Source organism: Stenella coeruleoalba (genome assembly GCF_951394435.1).
Source record: "Stenella coeruleoalba genome assembly, chromosome: 2".
Taxonomy (NCBI): domain Eukaryota; kingdom Metazoa; phylum Chordata; class Mammalia; order Artiodactyla; family Delphinidae; genus Stenella; species Stenella coeruleoalba.
In genome coordinates, this window is record NC_137147.1 from 85,878,083 (window position 1) to 85,898,090 (window position 20,008).

A 20,008-nucleotide genomic window follows, 5' to 3' on the forward strand; every position below is an offset into this window, starting at 1 on the left:
TTCATTATGCCACTTCACATAAAAATGCAGGGAGAAGAAAAAATACTGATACCCAAGTCCCCCCCACTCTGCCAAAAATAAAAAACAAAAAACAGAGTCCAGTACATATGTGTGTGTGTCTGTACACCCACATATTCAGTTCATTTCTACCTTAAACATTATTTGAGGGCTTCAACATAAATGAAATGACACTTGCCTTTAAGATGAACAAAAGGATACAGGAAAATAAACAACTAACTACAAGTCAACTATTGTGAGTGTTATAAGCAAGTGTGATTGAAGCATAAAGAATCAGTTAACCCCCAAGAGGGAAAGCAACATATTTTTAAGAGCCACCAATAATATGTTAGTGAGACCTGACCCTTCCAGGGCTTGCTAATAAGCTAATGGTCCTGTTCGCTCTTTCCAGCTGGTGTTTTTTAACATCCCCTTGATGGTTTACCTGTGTTGGAGCTTGCTACAGCGGTGCTTTGGTCACAGCTTCAAGTCTCATCTCCATCAAGGAAAATACTTGAAAATTGTACCTGTTCACCTACTTATGTTACTACTGTACATCTGGCAGATTTATTCCTGCTACTTTCTTCATATGACATATGGTACTCTAGCTTTATTATTCTCCCCTCTGCGGACCTGGTTGACACTGGTGACGCCTGTTCTCATTCGTTGTGTGTGGACACTGAACTCTGCCGAGCTTGGAACCTTCATAGTGCAGTTAAAAAGCCACCTGAGCTCCTGAAGGCCATGTCTCATCATCCACCTGTGTTGCCCAGGCCTCTGCCCCAGCAGCAGACGGAAGGCCAATATTGGTGGGCAAGCCTTGGACGTTCCTTGGACGCCTGGGAGTTGAGGGGATTACCCACTACTGATTCCTGCAGAATGGACTGCAGAAAATTCTCTAAATAATGCCATGATTCCTTCCTTCCCCAACAAGGCAAAGGGTTGATTTACTTTTGTGAAGAGAAAGCCCTAATCTAGGAGATCCACAGGCCAGGGGCTGGTGGGTATGGGAGTATCTGCGGCCCACCCAGTGTGTTTTTTACGTTACCTCATGTAAAGTACCTAGCACAGTGTCTGGAACTCAGCAGCCTATAAGGGCGCCACTTTAGGGGCAGGGAACCAGTGCAAACTTGAGCCTGACCCTGACTACCCTTGATTAGTTCTGAGTCCTCTTTTCCAGCAGGGTTATGGGCTGTCTGCTTCCTCAGTCGGGGGTGTTTTCGAGTAATTAAATATCAATAAATGAATGATCATAATTCGGTCTGGGACTTGCCTGTGTCGCCGTGGCGGGGCAGGGCGGGGCGAGAGGAGGTGTAGCCGCGCATTGGAGCGCGGAAGGAGGCGCGGCTGGGCCTCTGGGCAGGGGCGGGGCGGGGCGGGTTGTTGCCGGAAGCGAACCCGCGGCCCGGAAGTGGGGCGGTCACGGCAGTGCGGCTCCCGCAGCGGCTTAGGCCGCGGACTCCTCGCGTCCTGCTGAGATGGCGAGCGCGGCTGCACCTGCAGCCGCAGACTCCACCCTGCCTCCGGCTTTGGAGCAGCTCCGGCACCTAGCAGGGGAGCTGCGGTTCCTCCTTCCTGGAGTGCGGGGTGAGCTGACGTAGTGGGGACGGGCGACGGCCGGGGCGGGCTTGGGTGGGAAGGGGCGAGGCCGTGGCGGCGGCGGGGTCCGGGCGGAGGAGGTGGGGTCTGGAGGTGACTCCGCTTACCTGTGCTCTTTCTTTTGCGGCCGCCCGGTCCGCACGCCGCGCCCACTAGTCGGCGAAGCCCGGGAGACCACCAAGGAGTTTGATCGGGAAACCTTTTGGAGGAGATTCCGTGAGTGCCTCTCCTGTTGCAGGCTGCCATCTCTCATCTCTTGCAGCGTCCCTACCCCTTTCCTTCCTGCTTTCCCCTGCCCCATCCTGTCTGTGGGGATACCTCGCCTTACCCATCCTCGGCACCTCTGAGATTGAGATAGAAAACACTGATTTGGGGTTGTTTTTTTGAGACGTCTTAGCCGGCAAGGGTGGAGAGGGAACGCGTTATCTTCAAAGTCCATGCAGCCGCTGGAGCCTTATCCTTTTGGCACTAACATATTGGCTCCCGCCCCCTCCTCTATCACCTCCCAGGTGAGGCAGCTATGGCAGTGTCAAGGGCAGCCACGACTCTGACTGAAGTCTTCTCTCGACTTCCACTGCCGTCACCACAGGTGGGCTTCACTTTCCTACAGTTCTTGTGATGCCTTGTTATTCCTTAGGAATCCTCTCATTTTCTTTCCACGTTTTACATTGAAAGCAGGGGATTTAATTTCCTCATCTGTCAAGTAAGATGGTGGTTCTCACATTACAGGATTGTTCTGAAGATCAAATTGCCAAATGCAGTAGCTGTCATGGGGTGGGCAACTCTTCTAAATATTGGTTCATTCTGAAGTTCATCCTGGTTATTTCCCTTATGATAATTTTTTTTAAAAAGCACTTGCTATTTGCTAGGTGTTTTCACATACATGATCCCCATCTGACAGATGAGTAAGCAGGCTCAGACGCTCAGGTTAAGGTGGATAAGTAGTGGAGCTAGGATTTAAATTAGGTTCTATCTAATGTCTAAGCTACACCTTTTTTGTTATATTACATAATACTCTTTTACATTGAATTATTTTTTACATTAGTAATAATGTAGACAGTATAAAATTCAAAAGATATCAAAGTTAAATGTGCTAAAAAGTTTATATCTCCTGTCCCTTGTTCCTTTTGTATTATTCCATATACATGCTGTGCATGTACACACTTACGTATATATACCTGCTTCTTTTTACACAAACGATAGGATACCATAAACACTTTTCTGGACCTTTTTATAAAAAACTAACAACATAGATTGCAAATTGATTTTTGGGAGCATATATAAAGTTGCTTAGTTTTTTGTAATGGCAGCATGGTATTCAACAGAGTGGACATAACCATAATTTATCTAACCAGTACTGTGTGGACATTTAAGTTGTTTCCAGTTTGTAACTATTATATTATAAATAGTGCTGTGGTAGATTGCCTAATACAGTCTTTGTGTATATCTATATATCGGTAAAAATTCCCAGAAGTGGAATTGCTAGAACAAAGACTCTGTGCTTTATTATAAAACTTTATTATAAAATACTTGAAAGTAAATGTTGTTGGCTGTGGCCAGGTATGCTCTATGCTCAGTTTTTCTAGAGCTAGGTATACTTAATTTGGGAGTAAGTTTGTTTCAAAATGACATATTCATTGCCTTATTTTATTTTCATAGTCAATACTTTCATTCTCTTTCTCAATTATATATCTAGATGTTTTGAAATGAAAAAATCTTCTCTTGCTGCACCTACAGTAGTAAACTCTCTCCACTTACATACCTCAGAGATCTGAGATGAGGAAACAAGAGAATTGTATGAAAGTACTTTAAAAGTTTGTTGAAGAAAGTCAATCTTTATTTCAAAGGGAGTAGTAATGTTACCTTATTTTTCTTATGTGCTGACTCCTTTCTTCCAAATACACTTAGGACTTGTGGCTAAAATTCACAGCTAGTAAGATACCATGAGGAGCAAGAATAGAACTATTTTTCTGTACATGCTCAGGACAGTGGTTTTTTACTCATTGATGAAAAATTAGAATATGGTTTTATTTGAATTATATATATTTGAATCACAATTGCTTTCTTAGGATCTCAGCACATTAGTTCTATTAAAGAATGTTTGGGGGTTTTTTTGTTTTGTTTCATTTTAATTCCAGTTCTTATGGCTTGGTATTTTTATGAAATTATATGTTTGAATGTTGAAACAATGTCAAATTGGCATAAAAGTTTCTAAGTGCTCTCAGTCATTGTATTTATCCATCCCAGACTGGTAACAGACCATTTATGGACTGGCACCAATCTGTGGACCACATTTTGCATAATGCTGGCTTAGAATTGAGCAGAGAAGTGAGGACAAAGAAGGTAAGAGAAAGCCAGTGACTGCTTCGAAGAAAAATAGTCAACATTGAGCATTGTAGAGTCCATGCTAATTACTTTTAGATATACTGAGATTCTGTTAGAAAGAGACAGAGACACACACAGAGGCAGAGAGACAGACAACTGGTTAATGGCCTAAGATAGAGTTGGCAAACTTTTTCTGTAAAGGGCCAGATAGTATACATTTTAGGCTTTGCAGACCTCAACTCTGCCCCTGTAGTGTGAACACAGCTGTAGACAATATGTAAACCAAGAGTGTTGGGACTTCCCTGGTGGTGCAGTGGTTAAGAATCCGCCTACCAATGCAGGTTCGAGCCCTGGTCCGGGAAGATCCCACATGCCACGGAGCAACTAAGCCCGTGCGCCACAACTACTGAGCCTGCGAACCTAGAGCCCGTGCTCCGCAACAAGAGAAGCCACCGCAATGAGAAGCCCACTCACCACAATGAAGAGTAGCCCCCGCTCGCCACAACTAGAGAAAACCCGCACGCAGCAATGAAGACCCAATGTAGCCAAAAAAAAAAAAAAAAAAAAAATGTGGCTGTGTCCCAGTAACACTTTATTTACAAAACCTGGCATTGGGCCTGACTGGGCCCTTGGGCCCTAGTTTGCCAACTCCTGGTCTAAGGTATGGTGAATACCTCAAAACAGATCACAAATATCTTGGGATATAGAGTATCAGGAATAAGTTTTTCCTGCTGTTTCTTCATGTCTTAATCAGTTGTCTGCTCAGTATCTGGTATCCAGCTAACTCCTCTCTGGTATGTTATGAGAATAGCACAGGGCCTAACGCATAATAAGACTTCAGAAAATGTTTGATGATGCTGTACAGATGTCTGCTCTCTTCCACAGTAGATGGGTTGACCACATTGATCTAATCCATTTCCTTTTTTCTTTCTGAAATTGGCTTATCACCTCATAGGAAACCCAGAAGTTCTCTGAACAAGTCCATGCTTCCATCAAGGCAATTATTGCAGTATACTATTCGCTTCCCAAGGATCAGGGTAAGCCACTCCATACACGTAAGCATTCAGTTTATGGAATAGATCTTTGCTACTATGACAGCTTCTATCCTGAAACTTCTACCTTTTCCTCATTTTGAGCATGTAATGTAACTTTCTCCCATAAAGTGCAGTCAAAGGTAGTTACGTAATATATGTGACCTCCATAAGTAAGCCTTTGTGCTAAGGTTCAGATACTGTGTTCCCATCTCCCCTGCCTTGCCTGACTCTTTTTTTTTTTTTAATAAATTTATTTTATTTATTTATTTTTGGCTGCATTGGGTCTTTGTTGCTGAGCGCGGGCTTTCTCTACCTGCAGCGAGCGGGGGCCACTCCTCGTTACGGTGCATGGGCTTCTCATTGCGGTGGCTTCTCTTTTTGTGAAGCACAGGCTCTAGGCATGCGGGCTTCAGTAATTGTGGCTCACGGGCTCTAGAGCATAGGTTCAGTAGTTGTGGCACACGGGCTTAGTTGCTCCGCGGCACGTGGGATCTTCCCGGACCAGGGTTCGAACCTGTGTCCCCTGCGCTGGCAGGCAGCTTCTTAACCACTGTGCCACCAGGGAAGCCCTTGCTTGACTCTTAACATTTTTAATTCTCCCTGGCTCCTCCCTCTCTCTAACATTATAACTGCCACAGATGCTGGTTGGATATCAGCCCCATCCCCAGGCCCAGGCAGTCCCCAGGCTCCTCCACCCATATTACATCACATGCTGTTCCTGAGCTCCCTTATAGGTTAAGTGGCCTCCAGCCCTGCTTGTATATTCATGCCTTGATTATAATCATGCTATAATTATAAATGAGTACATGTCTCATGGATCTTCAGGGCTACTCATGTGGTTTAAATTTAAAGTGTTTTATCCACAGTTGTCAGGAAGCCACTGGTTTTTTTCAAATTTATTTTTGGTGACGACCAGGCTGCTTAGTCTTTGGGTTTGGCTACAGGTATCACCCTGCGAAAGCTGGTACGGAGTGCTACTCTGGACATCGTGGATGGCATGGCTCAGCTTGTGGAAGTGCTTTATATCACTCCAACTCAGAGGTAGTGATGCCACAGTTGGGGTTATTGGTTAATGGGGTTCCTTGCTTCTGGGAGGGGGGAAAAACTCATTTTAACAGCAAAGTTACTGATAACTGACCAGCAGAAAGGACCTTTTAGGAAACAGGAACCTAGGTTATTGATACATCCTTATTCCTTTCTGCAGCCCGGAGAACCTTATTTCCTACAACAGTGTCTGGGAGGCGTGCCAGCAGGTGCCTCGGATCCCAAGAGGTGGGTGAGAGTGCAAAGTGGACATCGACTCTGCTGGCCAAAGCAGATAGACCTCTCATATCTAGCTGCCATTTTTGTAGTATATATGTATTTTTACTTAGATAAAGAGCTTAGTGAAATAGATCTGGTTTATCACCAACATGAAAAGACAGGTATTAATACTTTTTGCCAGTCTTTTTAGTTCTCATAACTTCTAAATTCAAACACTCTCTGGCTGTGGCTCTGTCTCTCGTTGAAAGACATGGTTTCCTCTTCTGGTCCTGCCCCAGGGGCAGTATTTTGAGGACACTGAAACAGTTATGAGGTAGAGCCTGCTAGGCCAAAAGCAGTGGTCATCCAAGAGGACCATGATGAGAAACATCATATGACCATTTTATTTCTTCCTGTGGTGAATGACAAAAAACTTTTCAGCCCCTGTCTGAGTACCCAGAGGATGTATGTGAGAAGAATTTTACATTAAACTGCTGCCCTTGTTGACTGTCCTTGGCACTCCTTTCAAATGGAAACATTGTTGCTTTTTGCAGACTTAAGAGAATTGTTGGGTTTCTTCTCTAATTGTAGTACTTCCAATTCTTCACTCATAGATAACAAAGCTGCAGCCCTTTCAGTGCTGACAAAGAGTGTGGATCTTGTGAAGGATGCACATGAGGAAATGGAGCAGGTGAGGGGACCTCTGTCTTTGATGGTCATCAGAAGGCAACTCTGTGTCTAGATGAGGATCGGTTATAAAGAGAGAAGATGTGCTGAGCGTCGACCAAATAGGTCCCATCCTCACTCCTGTCCTCCATCTCCTATCTCCCACCCCGTGCTGGTGTGTGATTTAGTACCATTCCCCTGTGTTCCACTGCTGCACTAGGAGAGTCAGAAGAGGGTTTATGAAGTAATTCAACTCTGTAGCCATTAGGGAAGTAGCAGGCTAAAGTTTGGGGACAACTCGGACATGATGCTGAAAGTACAACACCTTTTTATTTTTTTGGCATTCACATGTATCATGGTGTGCCTTAGGCTGTGGAAGAATGTGACCCTTACTATGGCCTCTTGAGTGACATTGAGGAGGACAACTCTGACAACCACGGTGATGAGGAGGATATATTGGGATGTCCAAGCAATCGGGACTCATATTGGTCAGAGGAAGATCAGGAGCTCATAATCCCATGCCTTGCACTGGTGAGAGCATCCAAAGCCTGCCTGAAGAAAATCCGGCTCTCAGTGGCAGAGAATGGGAAGAAGGATCAGGTGGCTCAGCTGGATGACATTGTGGACATTTCTGATGAGATCAGCCCTAGGTAAGCGTGATCTCCACTCAAAACCTCTGAGCAGCAGCATTCTGATGTCAACTTGTGCCGTCAACCCAAGGTTTTTCCCCACCTTTTTATTTTGAAAATTTTCAAACCTACAGGAAGGTTGAAAAAGTATTGCAGTGAGTACCTATACCTCCATCTAGATTCAACTATTGTTCACAATTTTTTCTCTATTGGTTTATTTCTTTATAATTAGAGGTAGCTTTTTAAAAATTGAAGTAGATGTGCCATTTTTATCCCTGAACCATTTGAGAGTAAGTTGCAGACTTCAATGACATTTCACCCCTAAATATTTCAGTGTGTATCTCCTAAGAACAAACATTCTTACTCTTAGTATTACATTTAAAAAATTTATAATAATGTTATCTAATATTCAGATTTCCCCAGTTGTCTCTACAATGTCTTTTATAGCTTTTTTTTTTAATTCAGGGTTCCATCAAGGTGTCATACCACATTTGGTTGTCTTCTCTTTGGTGTCTTGCAACTACAACAGTCCCTGTCCTTTTTAGCTTCTTTTGACATTGACTATTTTTTTTTAATGTATTTTTTTAACATTGACATTTTTAAAGAATCCGGGTCAGTTGCCATGTAGAATATCCAACAATCTGGATTTATGTGATTGTTTTCTCATAATTATATTCAGGTTAAACACTTTTTGGCAAGAATATCACATAGTTGAGTGTTTTGTGCTTTTCATTGTATCATATCATATCGGGGAGGCACATGGTGTTAGTTTGTCCCATTATTGGTGGTATAGTAATAACTTGATTGCTTGGTTAAAGTGGTGCCCACTTTAGTGGCATTCAGGGATGAACCCTGCCTGTGTTAGTTATTAAATTTATGGTTTCAGATCCTCACATTTTTAACTAAATTAATTATGTCCCATCCTACTGGTCAAGGGAGGTTTTCCCCCCAGCTTCCTAGTGAAACAGGGTATGTATGTATTCCGTAAATACCAGTTGAATTGGTTATTTATTGGTTGCCCAATTTAAGGAACTGATACGCATTTCTGGGAGTCATTTTTTCACTAGTCACATCCTTACTTGTGTACTGGAGACCACCTAGCTGAGCTTTCTTCCTTCTTTGTTAATGGTTATTTTTGCTTTCTCCCCTTAAGTGTGGATGATTTGGCTCTGAGCATATACCCACCCGTGTGCCATCCGACTGTGCGAATCAATGTAAGTACCGGCTTTGAGGGAATAACTACAGACCTAATAGGTAGAATTTCAGTAATCACTAGTATTTCCTTTAAGCTATAGGGAATATGTTTATTTGTTACACTTGGATGCAAGTACAACAGTAATGTCACGATGTGTTTGTGCTTGATCTTTATCAAGCTGAATTTGAATTCTAATAGCCACGAGCTCTGGTAGTACTCTCTTCCATAACCACTTGGGTAATCATTTAGAAAAACCCAAAGACCGTGGAAAATCCTGCTTTGAAAAGAAAGTCTTAATTACTACAGTGTTTTAGGATTCTTTCAACCTAAAGTCACAAGTTTCTAATTTCCTATATAGGCCAAAATAGGTGTTTCAGAAACATACTCTGTTTTAATATCAACACATTGTGTAATTTAACCACAAGGGTTAAGCTCTTTATAAAAATCTGATTTTATTGTATTCTTTCAAGTCCTGGGTCCTGTGCTAGAGTTCTATTCTCTTATTTTTATAAACTTCAAGTTCTTATGTCTCATTTTATTGGAAAGAGAAGCAAAACTGCCAGTGGCTTATATTTTACCATCAGATGTATCAATCCTAATAATATTTGGTAAATTAGACAGTGGAAATTAGAGTGATCAAATGTATCTTCACAATGTGCAAACACCTTGGAGTACAATAGGATCCTTTTGGGCATTAACTTTTTTTTTTTCCACATACACTTTTTTAAAAGTTGACTTCATAAGAAATAAACATCTTTAGCAATATGCCTTGTCAGTTACCCCAAATAAAATTTTAAGGAATGCACAGTGTATTGGAAGCATACATACATCCTCATGTTATCTTGTTATTGATATTCCTAAAATTCTGTAAGTAAATTAAAAAAAAAAAAAATCCACGGGCTTCCTGATGGTGCAGTGGTTAAGAATCCACCTGCCGGAAGTCGGAGGAAGATGGCGGAAGAGTAAGACGTGGAGATCACCTTCTTCCCCACAGATACACCAGAAATACATCTACACGTGGAACAACTCCTACAGAACACCTACTGAATGCTGGCAGAAGACCTCAGACCTCCCCAAAGGCAAGAAACACCCCACGTACCTGGGTAGGGCAAAAGAAAAAAGAATAAACAGAGACAAAAGAATAGGGATGGGACCTGCACCAGTGGGAGGGAGCCGTAAAGGAGGAAAGGTTTCCACACACTAGAAGCCCCTTCGCGGATGGAGACTGTGGGTGGCAGAGGCGGGGAGCTTCGGAGCCACGGAGGAGAGCGCAGCAACAGGGGTGCGGAGGGCAAAGCAGAGAGATTCCCGCACAGAGGATCGGTGCCGACTGGCACTCACCAGCCCGAGAGGCTTCTCTGCTCACCTGCCGGGTTGGGCGGGGCTGGGAGCTGAGGCTTGGGCTTCGGTCAGATCTCAGGGAGAGGAGTGGGGGCGTGAGCACAGCCTGAAGGGGTCAGTGCACCACAGCTGGCCAGGAGGGAGTCTGGGGAAAACTCTGGACCTGCCGAAGAGGCAAGAGACTTTTTCCTCCCTCTTTGTTTCCTGGTGCGTGAGGAGAGGGGATTACCAGCGCTGCTTAAAGGAGCTCCAGAGACAGGTGAGAGCCACGGCTATCAGCAGGGACCCCAAAGACGGGCATGAGATGCTAAGGCTGCTGCTGCCGCCACCAAGAAGCCTGTGTGCGAGCACAGGTCACTCTCCACACCTCCCTTCCGGGGAGCCTGTGCAGCCCGCCACTGCCAGGGTGCCGGGATCCAGGGACAACTTCCCCGGGAGAACGTACGGTGCGCCTCAGGCTGGTACAACGTCACGCCGGCCTCTGCCGCCTCAGGGTCGCCCTGCATCCGTACCCCTCCCTCCCCCCGGCCTGAGTGAGCCGGAGCCCCCGAATCAGCGGCTCCTTTAACCCTGTCCTGTCTGAGCAAAGAACAGACGCCCTCCAGGGACCTACACGCAGAGGCGGGGCCAAATCCAAAGCTGAGCCCCGGTAGCTGTGCGAACAAAGAAGAGAAAGGGAAATCTCTCCCAGCAGCCTCAGGAGCAGCGGATTAAATCTCCGCAATCAACTCGATGTACCCTGCATCTGTGGAATACATGAATAGACAACGAATCATCCCAAATTGAGGAGGTGGACTTTGAGAGCAAGATTTATTATTTTTTCCCCTTTTCCTCTTTTTGTGAGTGTGTATGTATATGCTTCTGTGTGAGATTTTGTCTGTATAGCTTTGCTTTCACCATTTGTCCTAGGGTTCTATCCGTCTGGTTTTTTTTGTTTGTATTGTTACTTTTTAAAAAAATTTTTTTCTTAATTATTTTTTATTTTAATTATTTTATTTTATCTTTATTTTATTTTACCGTCTTTCTTTCTTTTTCTTTCTTTCTTTTCTTTTCTTTTCTCTTCTTTCTTACCTTTTCTCCCTTTTATTCTGAGCCATGTGGATGACAGGCTCTTGGTCCTTCAGCCAGCAGTCAGTGCTGTGCCTCCGAGGTGGGAGAGCCAATTTCAGGACACTGGTCCACAAGAGACCTCCCAGCTCCACATAATATCAAACGGCAAAAATCTCCCAGAGATCTCCATCTCAACACCAGCACCCAGCTTCACTCAACGACCAGCAAGCTACAGTGCTGGACACCCTATGCCAAACAACTAACAAACAGGAACACAACCCCACCCATTAGCAGAGAGGCTGCCTAAAATCATAATAAGGCCACAGACACCCCAAAACACACCACCAGACGTGGACCTGCCCACCAGAAACGCAAGATCTAGCCTCATCCACCAGAACACAGGCAGTAGTCCCCTCCACCAGGAAGCATACACAAGCCACTGAACCAACTTTAGCCACTGGGGACAGACACCAAAAACAATGGGAACTATGAACCTGCAGCCTGCAGAAAGGAGACCCCAAACACAGTAAGATAAGCAAAATGAGAAGACAGAAAAACAAACAGCAGATGAAGGAGCAAGATAAAAACCCACCAGACCTAACAAATGAAGAGGAAATAGGCAGTCTACCTGAAAAAGAATTCAGAATAATGATAGTAAAAATGATCCACAATCTTGGAAATAGAATAGAGAAAATGCAAGAAACATTCAACAAGGACCTACAAGAAGCAAAGATGAAACAAGCAACGATGAACAACACAATAAATGAAATGAAAAATACTCTAGATGGGATCAATAGCAGAATAACTGAGGCAGAAGAACGGATAAGTGACCTAGAAGATAAAATAGTGGAAATAACTACTGCAGAGCAGAATAAAGAAAAAAGAATGAAAAGAACTGAGGACAGTCTCAGAGACCTCTGGGACAACATTAAACGCACCAACATTCGAATTATAGGGGTTCCAGAAGAAGAAGAGAAAAAGAAAGGGACTGAGAAAATATTTGAAGAGAGTATAGTTGAAAACTTCCCTAATATGGGAAAGGAAATAGTTAATCAAGTCCAGAAAGCACAGAGAGTCCCACACAGGATAAATCCAAGGAGAAATACGCCAAGACACATATTAATCAAACTGTCAAAAATTAAATACAAAGAAAACATATTAAAAGCAGTAAGGGAAAATAAATAACACACAAGGGAATCCCCATAAGGTTAACAGCTGAACTTTCAGCAGAAACTCTGCAAGCCAGAAGGGACTGGCAGGAAATATTTAAAGTGATGAAGTAGAAAAACCTACAACCAAGATTACTCTACCCAGCAAGGATCTCATTCAGATTTGATGGAGAAATTAAAACCTTTACAGAGAAGCAAAAGCTGAGAGAGTTCACCACCACCAAACTAGCTTTACAACAAATGCTAAAGGAACTTCTCTATGCAAGAAACACAAGAGAAGGAAAAGACCTACAATAACGAACCCAAAACAATTAAGAAAATGGGAATAGGAACATACATATCGATAATTACCTTAAATGTAAATGGACTAAATGCTCCCACCAAAAGACACAGATTGGCTAAATGTATACAAAAACAAGACCATATATATGCTGTCTACAAGAGACTCACTTCAGACCTAGGGACACATACAGACTGAAAGTAAGGGGATGGAAAAAGATATCCCATGCAAATGGAAACCAAAAGAAAGCTGGAGTAGCAATTCTCGTATCAGACAAAATAGACTTTAAAACAAAGACTATTATAAGAGAGAAAGAAGGACAGTACATAATGATCAAGGGATCGAGCCAAGAAGAAGATATAACAATTGTAAATATTTATGCACCCAACATAGGAGCACCTCAATACATAAGGCAAATACTAACAGCCATAAAAGGGGAAATCGACAGTAACACATTCATAGTAGGGGACTTTAACACCCCACTTTCACCAATGGACAGATCATCCAAAATGAAAGTAAATAGGAAACACAAACTTTAAATGATACATTAAACAAGATGGACTTAATTGATATTTATAGGACATTCCATCCAAAAACAACAGAATACATGTTTTTCTCAAGTACTCATGGAACGTTCTCCAGAATAGATAATATCTTGGGTCACAAATCAACCCTTGGTAAATTTAAGAAAATTGAAATTGTATCAAGTATCTTTTCCGACCACAATGCCATGAGACTAGATATCAATTACAGGAAAAGAACTGTAAAAAATACAAACACATGGAGGCTGAACAATACACTACTTAATAACGAAGTGATCACTGAAGAAATCAAAGAGGAAATCAAAAAATACCTAGAAACAAATGACAATGGAGACACGACGACCCAAAACCTATGGGATGCAGCAAAAGCAGTTCTAAGAGGGAAGTTTATAGCAATACAATCCTACCTTAAGAAACAGGAAACATCTCGAATAAACAACCTAACCTTGCACCTAAAGCAATTAGAGAAAGAAGAACAAAAAACCCCCAAAGTTAGCAGAAGGAAAGAAATCATAAAGATCAGATCAGAAATAAATGAAAAAGAAATGAAGGAAACAAAGCAAAGATCAATAAAACTAAAAGCTGGTTCTTTGAGAACATAAACAAAATTGATAAACCATTAGCCAGACTCATCAAGAAAAAAAGGGAGAAGACTCAAATCAATAGAGTTAGAAATGAAAAAGGAGAAGTAACAAATGACACTGCAGAAATACAAAAGATCATGAGAGATTACTACAAGCAACTCTATGCCAATAAAATGGACAACCTGGAAGAAATGGACCAATTCTTAGAAATGCACAGCCTGCCAAAACTGAATCAGGAAGAAATAGAAAATATGAACAGACCAATCACAAGCACTGAAATTGCAACTGTGATTAAAAATCTTCAACAAACAAAAGCCCAGGACCAGATGGCTTCACAGGTGAATTCTATCAAACATTTAGAGAAGAGCTAACACCTATCCTTCTCGAACTCTTCCAAAATATAGCAGAGGGAGGAACACTCCCAAACTCATTCTGGGAGGCCACCATCACCCTGATACCAAAACCAGACAAGGATGTCACAAAGAAAGAAAACTACAGGCCAGTGTCACTGATGAACATAGATGCAAGAATCCTCAACAAAATACTAGCAAACAGAATCCAACAGCACATTAAAAGGATCATAGACCATTATAAACTGAGGTTTATCCCAGGAATGCAAGTATTCTTCAATATACACAAATCATTCAACGTGATACACCATATTAACAAATTGAAGGAGAAAAACCATATGATCATCTCAATAGATGCAGAGAAAGCTTTTGACAAAATTCAACACCCATTTATGATAAAAAACCCTGCAGAAAGTAGGAATAGAGGGAACGTTCCTCAACATAATAAAGGCCATATATGACACACCCACAGCCAACATCGTCCTCAGTGGTGAAAAACTGAAACCATTTCCACTAAGATCAGGAACAAGACAAGGTTGCCCACTCTCACCACTCTTATTCAACATAGTTTTGGAATCAGAGAAAAAAAGGAAATAAAAGAAATCCAGATTGAATCCAAATCGAAAAAGAAGTAAAGCATGTCACTGTTTGCAGATGACATGATACTATACATAGAGAATCCTAAAGATGCTACCAGAAAACTACTAGAGCTAATCAATGAATTTGGTAAAGTAGCAGGATACAAAATTAATGCACAGAAATCTCTGGCATTCCTATACACTAATGATGAAAAATCTGAAAGTGAAATCAAGAAAACACTCCCATTTACCATTGCAACAAAAAGAATAAAATATCTATGAATAAACCTACCTAAGGAGACAAAAAACCTGTATGCAGAAAATTATAAGACACGGATGAAAGAAATTAAAGATGATACAGACAGATGGAGAGATACACCATGTTCTTGGATTGGAAGAATCAACATTGTGAAAATGACTCTACTACCCAAAGCAATCTGCAGATTCAATGCAATCCCTATCAAACTACCACTGGCATTTTTCACAGAACTAGAACAAAAAATTTCACAATTTGTATGGAAACACAAAAGACCCCGAATAGCCAAAGCAATCTTGACAACGAAAAACGAGCTGGAGGAATCAGGCTCCCTGACTTCAGGGTATACTACAAAGCTACAGTAATCAAGACAGTATGGTACTGGCACAAAAACAGAAATATCGTTCAGTGGAACAGGATAGAAAGCCCAGAGATAAACCCACGCACATATGGTCACCTTATCTTTGATAAAGGAGGCAGGAATGTACAGTGGAGAAAGGACAGCCTCTTCAATAAGTGGTGCCGGGAAAACTGGACAGGTACATATAAAAGTATGAGATTAGAACAATCCCTAACACCATACACAAAAATAAGCTCAAAATGGATTAAAGACCTAAATGTAAGGCCAGACACTATCAAACTCTTGGAGGAAAACACAGGCAGAACACTCTATGGCACAAATCACAGCAAGATCCTTTTTGACCCACCTCCTAGAGAAATGGAAATAAAAACAAAAATAAACAAATGGGACCTAAAGAAACTTCAAAGCTTTTGCACAGCAAAGGAAGCCATAAACAAGACCAAAAGACAACCCTCAGAATGGGAGAAGATATTTGCAAATGAAGCAACTGACAAAGGATTAATCTCCAAAATTTATAAGCAGCTCATGCAGCTCAATAACAAAAAAAACAAACAACCCAATCCAAAAATGGGCAGAAGACCTAAATAGACATTTCTCCAAAGAAGATATACAGATTGCCAACAAACACATGAAAGAATGCTCAACATCAGTAATCATTAGAGAAATGCAGATCAGAACTACAGTGAGATATCATCTCACACCAGTCAGAATGGCCATCATCAAAAAATCTAGAAACAAATGCTGGAGAGGGTGTGGAGAAAAGGGAACACTCTTGCACTGCTGGTGGGAATGTGAATTGGTACAGGCACGGTGGAGAACAGTATGGAGGTCCTTAAAAAACTACAAATAGGGGCTTTCCTGGTGTCGCAGTGGTTGAGAATCTTCCTGCTAATGCAGGGAACATGGGTTCGAGCCCTGGTCTGGGAAGATCCGACATGTCACGGAGCAACTGGGCCCATGAGCCACAACTACTGAGCCTTCGCGTCTGGAGCCTGTGCTCCGCAACAAGAGAGGCCGCGATAGTGAGAGGCCCACGCATCGCGATGAAGCGTGTCCCCTGCTTGCCACAATTAGAGAAAGCCCTCCCACAGAAACGAAGACCCAACACAGCAAAAATAAATAAATTAATTAATTTATTAAAAAAACTACAAATAGAACTACCATATGACCTAGCAATCCCACTATTGGGCATATACCCTGAGAAAACCATAATTCAAAAAAAGTCATGTACCAAAATGTTCATTGCAGCTCTATTTACAATAGCCAGGAGATGGAAACAACCTAAGTGTCCATCGTTGGATGAATGGATAAAGAAGATGTGGCACATATATACAATGGAATATTACTCAGCCTTAAAAAGAAATGAAATTGAGTTATTTGTGGTGAGGTGGATGGACCTAGAGTCTGTCAAACAGCGTGAAGTCAGAAAAAGACAAATACCGTATGCTAACACATATATATGGAATCCAAGAAAAAAAAATGTCATGAAGAACCTAGGGGTAAGACAGGAATAAAGACACAGACCTACTACTAGAGAACGGACTTGATGATATGGGGAGTGGGAAGGGTAAGCTGTGACAAAGTGAGAGGGTGCAATGGTCATATATACATTACCAAACATAAAATAGATAGGTAGTGGGAAGCAGCCGCATAGCACAGGGAAATCAGCTTGGTGCTTTGTGACCACCTGAAGCCCACGCACCTGGAGTCCATGCTCCACAACAAGAGAAGCCACTGCAATCAGAATCCTGCGCACCACAGTGAAGAGTATCCCCCGCTCACCGCAACTAAAGAAAACCTGTGCAGCAAGGAAGACCCAATGCAGCCAAAAAAAAAAAAAAAATCCAGTTGTTTCTGCTATTATATATCCTGAGCTATCAGCAATTGGGACAAATTCAGGTTATATTCTTCCTTTTTCTGTTTTCTTTAATTAAAAAATATTTTAAATATAGAAAAACTTACAAAGATGTTATAGCTGGCTTCCCTGGTGGTGCAGTAGTTAAGAATCCGCCTGCGAATGCAGGGGACACGGGTTCAAGCCCTGGTCTGGGAACATCCCACATGCCGCAGAGCAACTAAGCCCGAGCGCCACAACTACTGAGCCTGCGCCCTAGAGCCTGCGAGCCACAACTGAGCTCACATGCCACAACTACTGAAGCCTGCGTGCCTAGAGCCCATGCTCTACAACAAGAGAAGCCACTGCAATGAGAAGACTGCACACCACAATGAAGACTAGCCCCTGCTCACCGCAACTAGAGAAAGCCGGCACAGCAACGGAAGACCCAATGCAGCCAAAAGTAAATAAATAAGTTTATTTTTAAAAAAAAGATGTTATAGCAACAGTATTAATAAGATTTTGCTAAATAGAGAAGAATCCATGATCCCACCACCCTAATCTAATCAACATTTTTGTTTTTCACTGTTTTCTCCAATGGATTTTTTATTACTTGATTATTAAGTAATAATACTTAATGACTTTTTAACAGTGACTTTTTATTACTTGAGTATTAAAATATTTTAGCTCTCCTTCCCCCCCACCCCCTATTTTTCCCTCCTTTCCTTTTTATGGTGGGGCTCAGGGTGAGTAACTTCTCTTGTTTTTTTCTAGTGTGCAAAACTTGTATCCGTTTTAAAGAAGGCACTTGAAATTACAAAGTGAGTATGAAGACTTATCCCCAAATAGCTTTTTGAGAATAAACCTATATAGCCATTCTCAACTCCGAAACCCCCATTTTGAGGAGTAGAAGGTGAGTGTAGTGTTTTCTTTCAACTTTACCTGTGGAGCAGCTGTATTTCTGCAGAGAAACTTGCCTTTTCTTACTGTAATTTTCCCTGTGCTCCCTTTTGAGGATAGGTTTTTCCTTGACAGTATAATAAATTTAACTCCTGGTTTTCCCATTCCATTTGCAGAGCAAGTCATGTGACCCCACAGCCAGAAGATAGTTGGATCCCTTTACTTATTAATGCTGTTGATCATTGCATGAACAGAATCAAGGAGCTCACTCAGCATGAAGTTGAATTATGAATTTTCAGGCTCATTTGTACTCGCCTCTCTCCCTTTCTTACTGTCGCAGCCAAGCTCTGATGTCTGCTTTTAGAATGGGGCTAGGATACTTTCTGGATCGAAAGGGAGGTCCTATCTATACTTATCAAGAGACACTATTACCAAAGTTTGTTGATTAGGCCAAACTGGCAATTATTTAAAAACCATATGAATATGATATGTTTTTCTGTGCCAGATATAAAAGATAACTATGAGTTTTTGTTCTTGAGTTGCCTCTCAGAGATTCCTGGGGAAGCTGCCTTATTCCCTATTTGCAATAACGTGTGTCGTTTCATTGTTAAAGATGTTGATAGTCTCAATAAAATGCTAACCTGCTGGTGGTTAAATGAGTACCTTTCCAAAGTCTTTTCTACCAGAAATATGTGGGTTGAGACTAACAACATTGCTTTTGTTTAGGTTTATAGGTCTAAAGATCTGATTCTGCTCAGAAATACATTTAGAAGAAAAAGACTTGACTTTTTTTAGAGCAGATGTCTCCAGAACCCCTCTTAGTACTTCAGCATGTTATAGAATATAATTATTCTTACCAGAAGGTTCTTCTGAATATTATTCCAGTTTACTCCATACCTCTATTGGTATTGAGCTTGTGAAAATTAATAAAGGGAAACCTTCTTTAAAATGGAGTTGAGAGGCCAGAAAGGGCCGGGGCCGGGAGGGGGGGGGGGGGGGGTGGCGCGCGGCTCTCATGCAGTACCACTCTAGGTCAATAACAGGAAGGACTGTCAGTTACAGACAGGAATGATGTATATTGCCTCTCCTAGGAGAAACTGACTACCCCAGCTACTAAGCCAGTGAGAACCCCTCATCACCCTGAATTCTTGCTTTCCTCCATGGAATTTTGTTCAGAACTCCAGCTTCCTCCTTTTTACTCCTTCATTTGTGGGACTTGCCTGTGGCTTTTACTATAGCCTGTTTGACCCGAATTGCAGTTCTTTGTTATTCCTGAATAAACCCATCTTGCTGGTAAAATAATTGGCTGTTTTTTTAGGTTAACAAGCTCAGTTGTTAGGTTTGTTCACCTTATTGAACAGGGTTGTTTTCCTTATACATACTTGTATTGTTGTTCTCTATTCTGTATTACGTATCCCCAAATGTAAGTACAAAATTTTTATAAATCAAAAAATTTTTAATGTATAAGAGTTTATATAATATTAAGGGCCTCTTCAGTTAATCCTTTTGAAAAACCATCGCCAGTTAATTATATTTTTGCATCAGTCTGGAAAATCACATCTTGGAAAGCATGGTAAACCTGGAAGGTCATATCTTAGAGAGCAAGGTACACAGTGATGTATATTCTGGTGACCTGACTTGGCCTTATGTATGTACTACAGGTCTCCACACTTCTATTGCTGGTCCTTTGTCTTGTATAGATGTACTTCATCACATCTGCCCTTCTGATGTCCCCATGGTCTCTTTAGGTATAATCAGCAACAGCAGCTATCCATTTTTTTAATTCCCACCACCCTTCTTTGTTATCTTCAGTAGTTTGTTGTATTTTTTAGATTCCACATATAAGTGATATCATACAGTATTTATAGTTCTCTGTCTGACTTATTTCACTTAGCATAGTACCCTCCAAGTCCAGCAGCCATTCTTTTGAGAGACTAGTGTGTACTTGGGGTCGAAATTCCTTGAGTCAAGAGTTTTATTTTATTTTATTTTTTTAAGAGTTTTAATTTACTTTTATAAAGTGCCATTCTGTACTTTTAAAAAGTGTTATAAGGAAAAGGAACTAAAATCAAACAG

General features: G+C 41.7%; 2 protein-coding genes across 9 annotated transcripts in view; both read left to right on the plus strand.

Annotated features, from left to right (window-relative positions):
• The window catches only part of TMEM62 (transmembrane protein 62), a 33,649-nt gene extending 32,433 nt beyond the window's left edge, over positions 1 to 1,216 (plus strand). For all 6 annotated transcript variants that reach the window (XM_079913734.1, XM_079913731.1, XM_079913733.1 and 3 more), the window contains one exon: positions 410 to 1,216. In XM_079913734.1, coding sequence (XP_079769860.1) covers positions 410 to 736 — 327 coding nt within the window. In that variant the 3' untranslated portion in view covers positions 737 to 1,216. The remainder of the gene's footprint in view (positions 1 to 409) is intronic.
• A 179-nt stretch (positions 1,217 to 1,395) lies between these two features.
• On the plus strand, positions 1,396 to 18,926 carry CCNDBP1 (cyclin D1 binding protein 1). 3 transcript variants are annotated; one of them, XM_079911936.1, is made up of 12 exons: positions 1,396 to 1,584; positions 1,753 to 1,812; positions 2,106 to 2,185; positions 4,877 to 4,958; positions 5,900 to 5,996; positions 6,160 to 6,227; positions 6,812 to 6,888; positions 7,233 to 7,513; positions 8,646 to 8,706; positions 9,682 to 9,790; positions 17,807 to 17,853; positions 18,109 to 18,248. In XM_079911936.1, the coding sequence occupies exons 1-11, from the start codon at positions 1,476 to 1,478 to the stop codon at positions 17,842 to 17,844; spliced, it is 1,062 nt and encodes a 353-aa protein (XP_079768062.1). In that variant the 5' UTR covers positions 1,396 to 1,475; the 3' UTR covers positions 17,845 to 17,853; positions 18,109 to 18,248. The 3 variants fall into 3 exon arrangements, with proteins under 3 accessions (XP_079768062.1, XP_079768063.1, XP_079768061.1); XM_079911937.1 differs by having other exon boundaries at positions 9,682 to 9,766; XM_079911935.1 differs by lacking the exon at positions 9,682 to 9,790 and having other exon boundaries at positions 18,109 to 18,926.
• Positions 18,927 to 20,008: the final 1,082 nt, after the last annotated feature.

Coding starts and splice junctions, on each gene's coding strand:
- CCNDBP1 (XM_079911935.1), top strand. CDS start 1,476: ATGGCGAGCGCGGCTGCACCTGCAGCCGCAGACTCCACCCTGCCTCCG. Junction 8,707..17,806: donor ATCCGACTGTGCGAATCAAT/GTAAGTACCGGC, acceptor GTTTTTTTCTAG/TGTGCAAAACTTGTATCCGT. Junction 17,854..18,108: donor AAGGCACTTGAAATTACAAA/GTGAGTATGAAG, acceptor TTCCATTTGCAG/AGCAAGTCATGTGACCCCAC.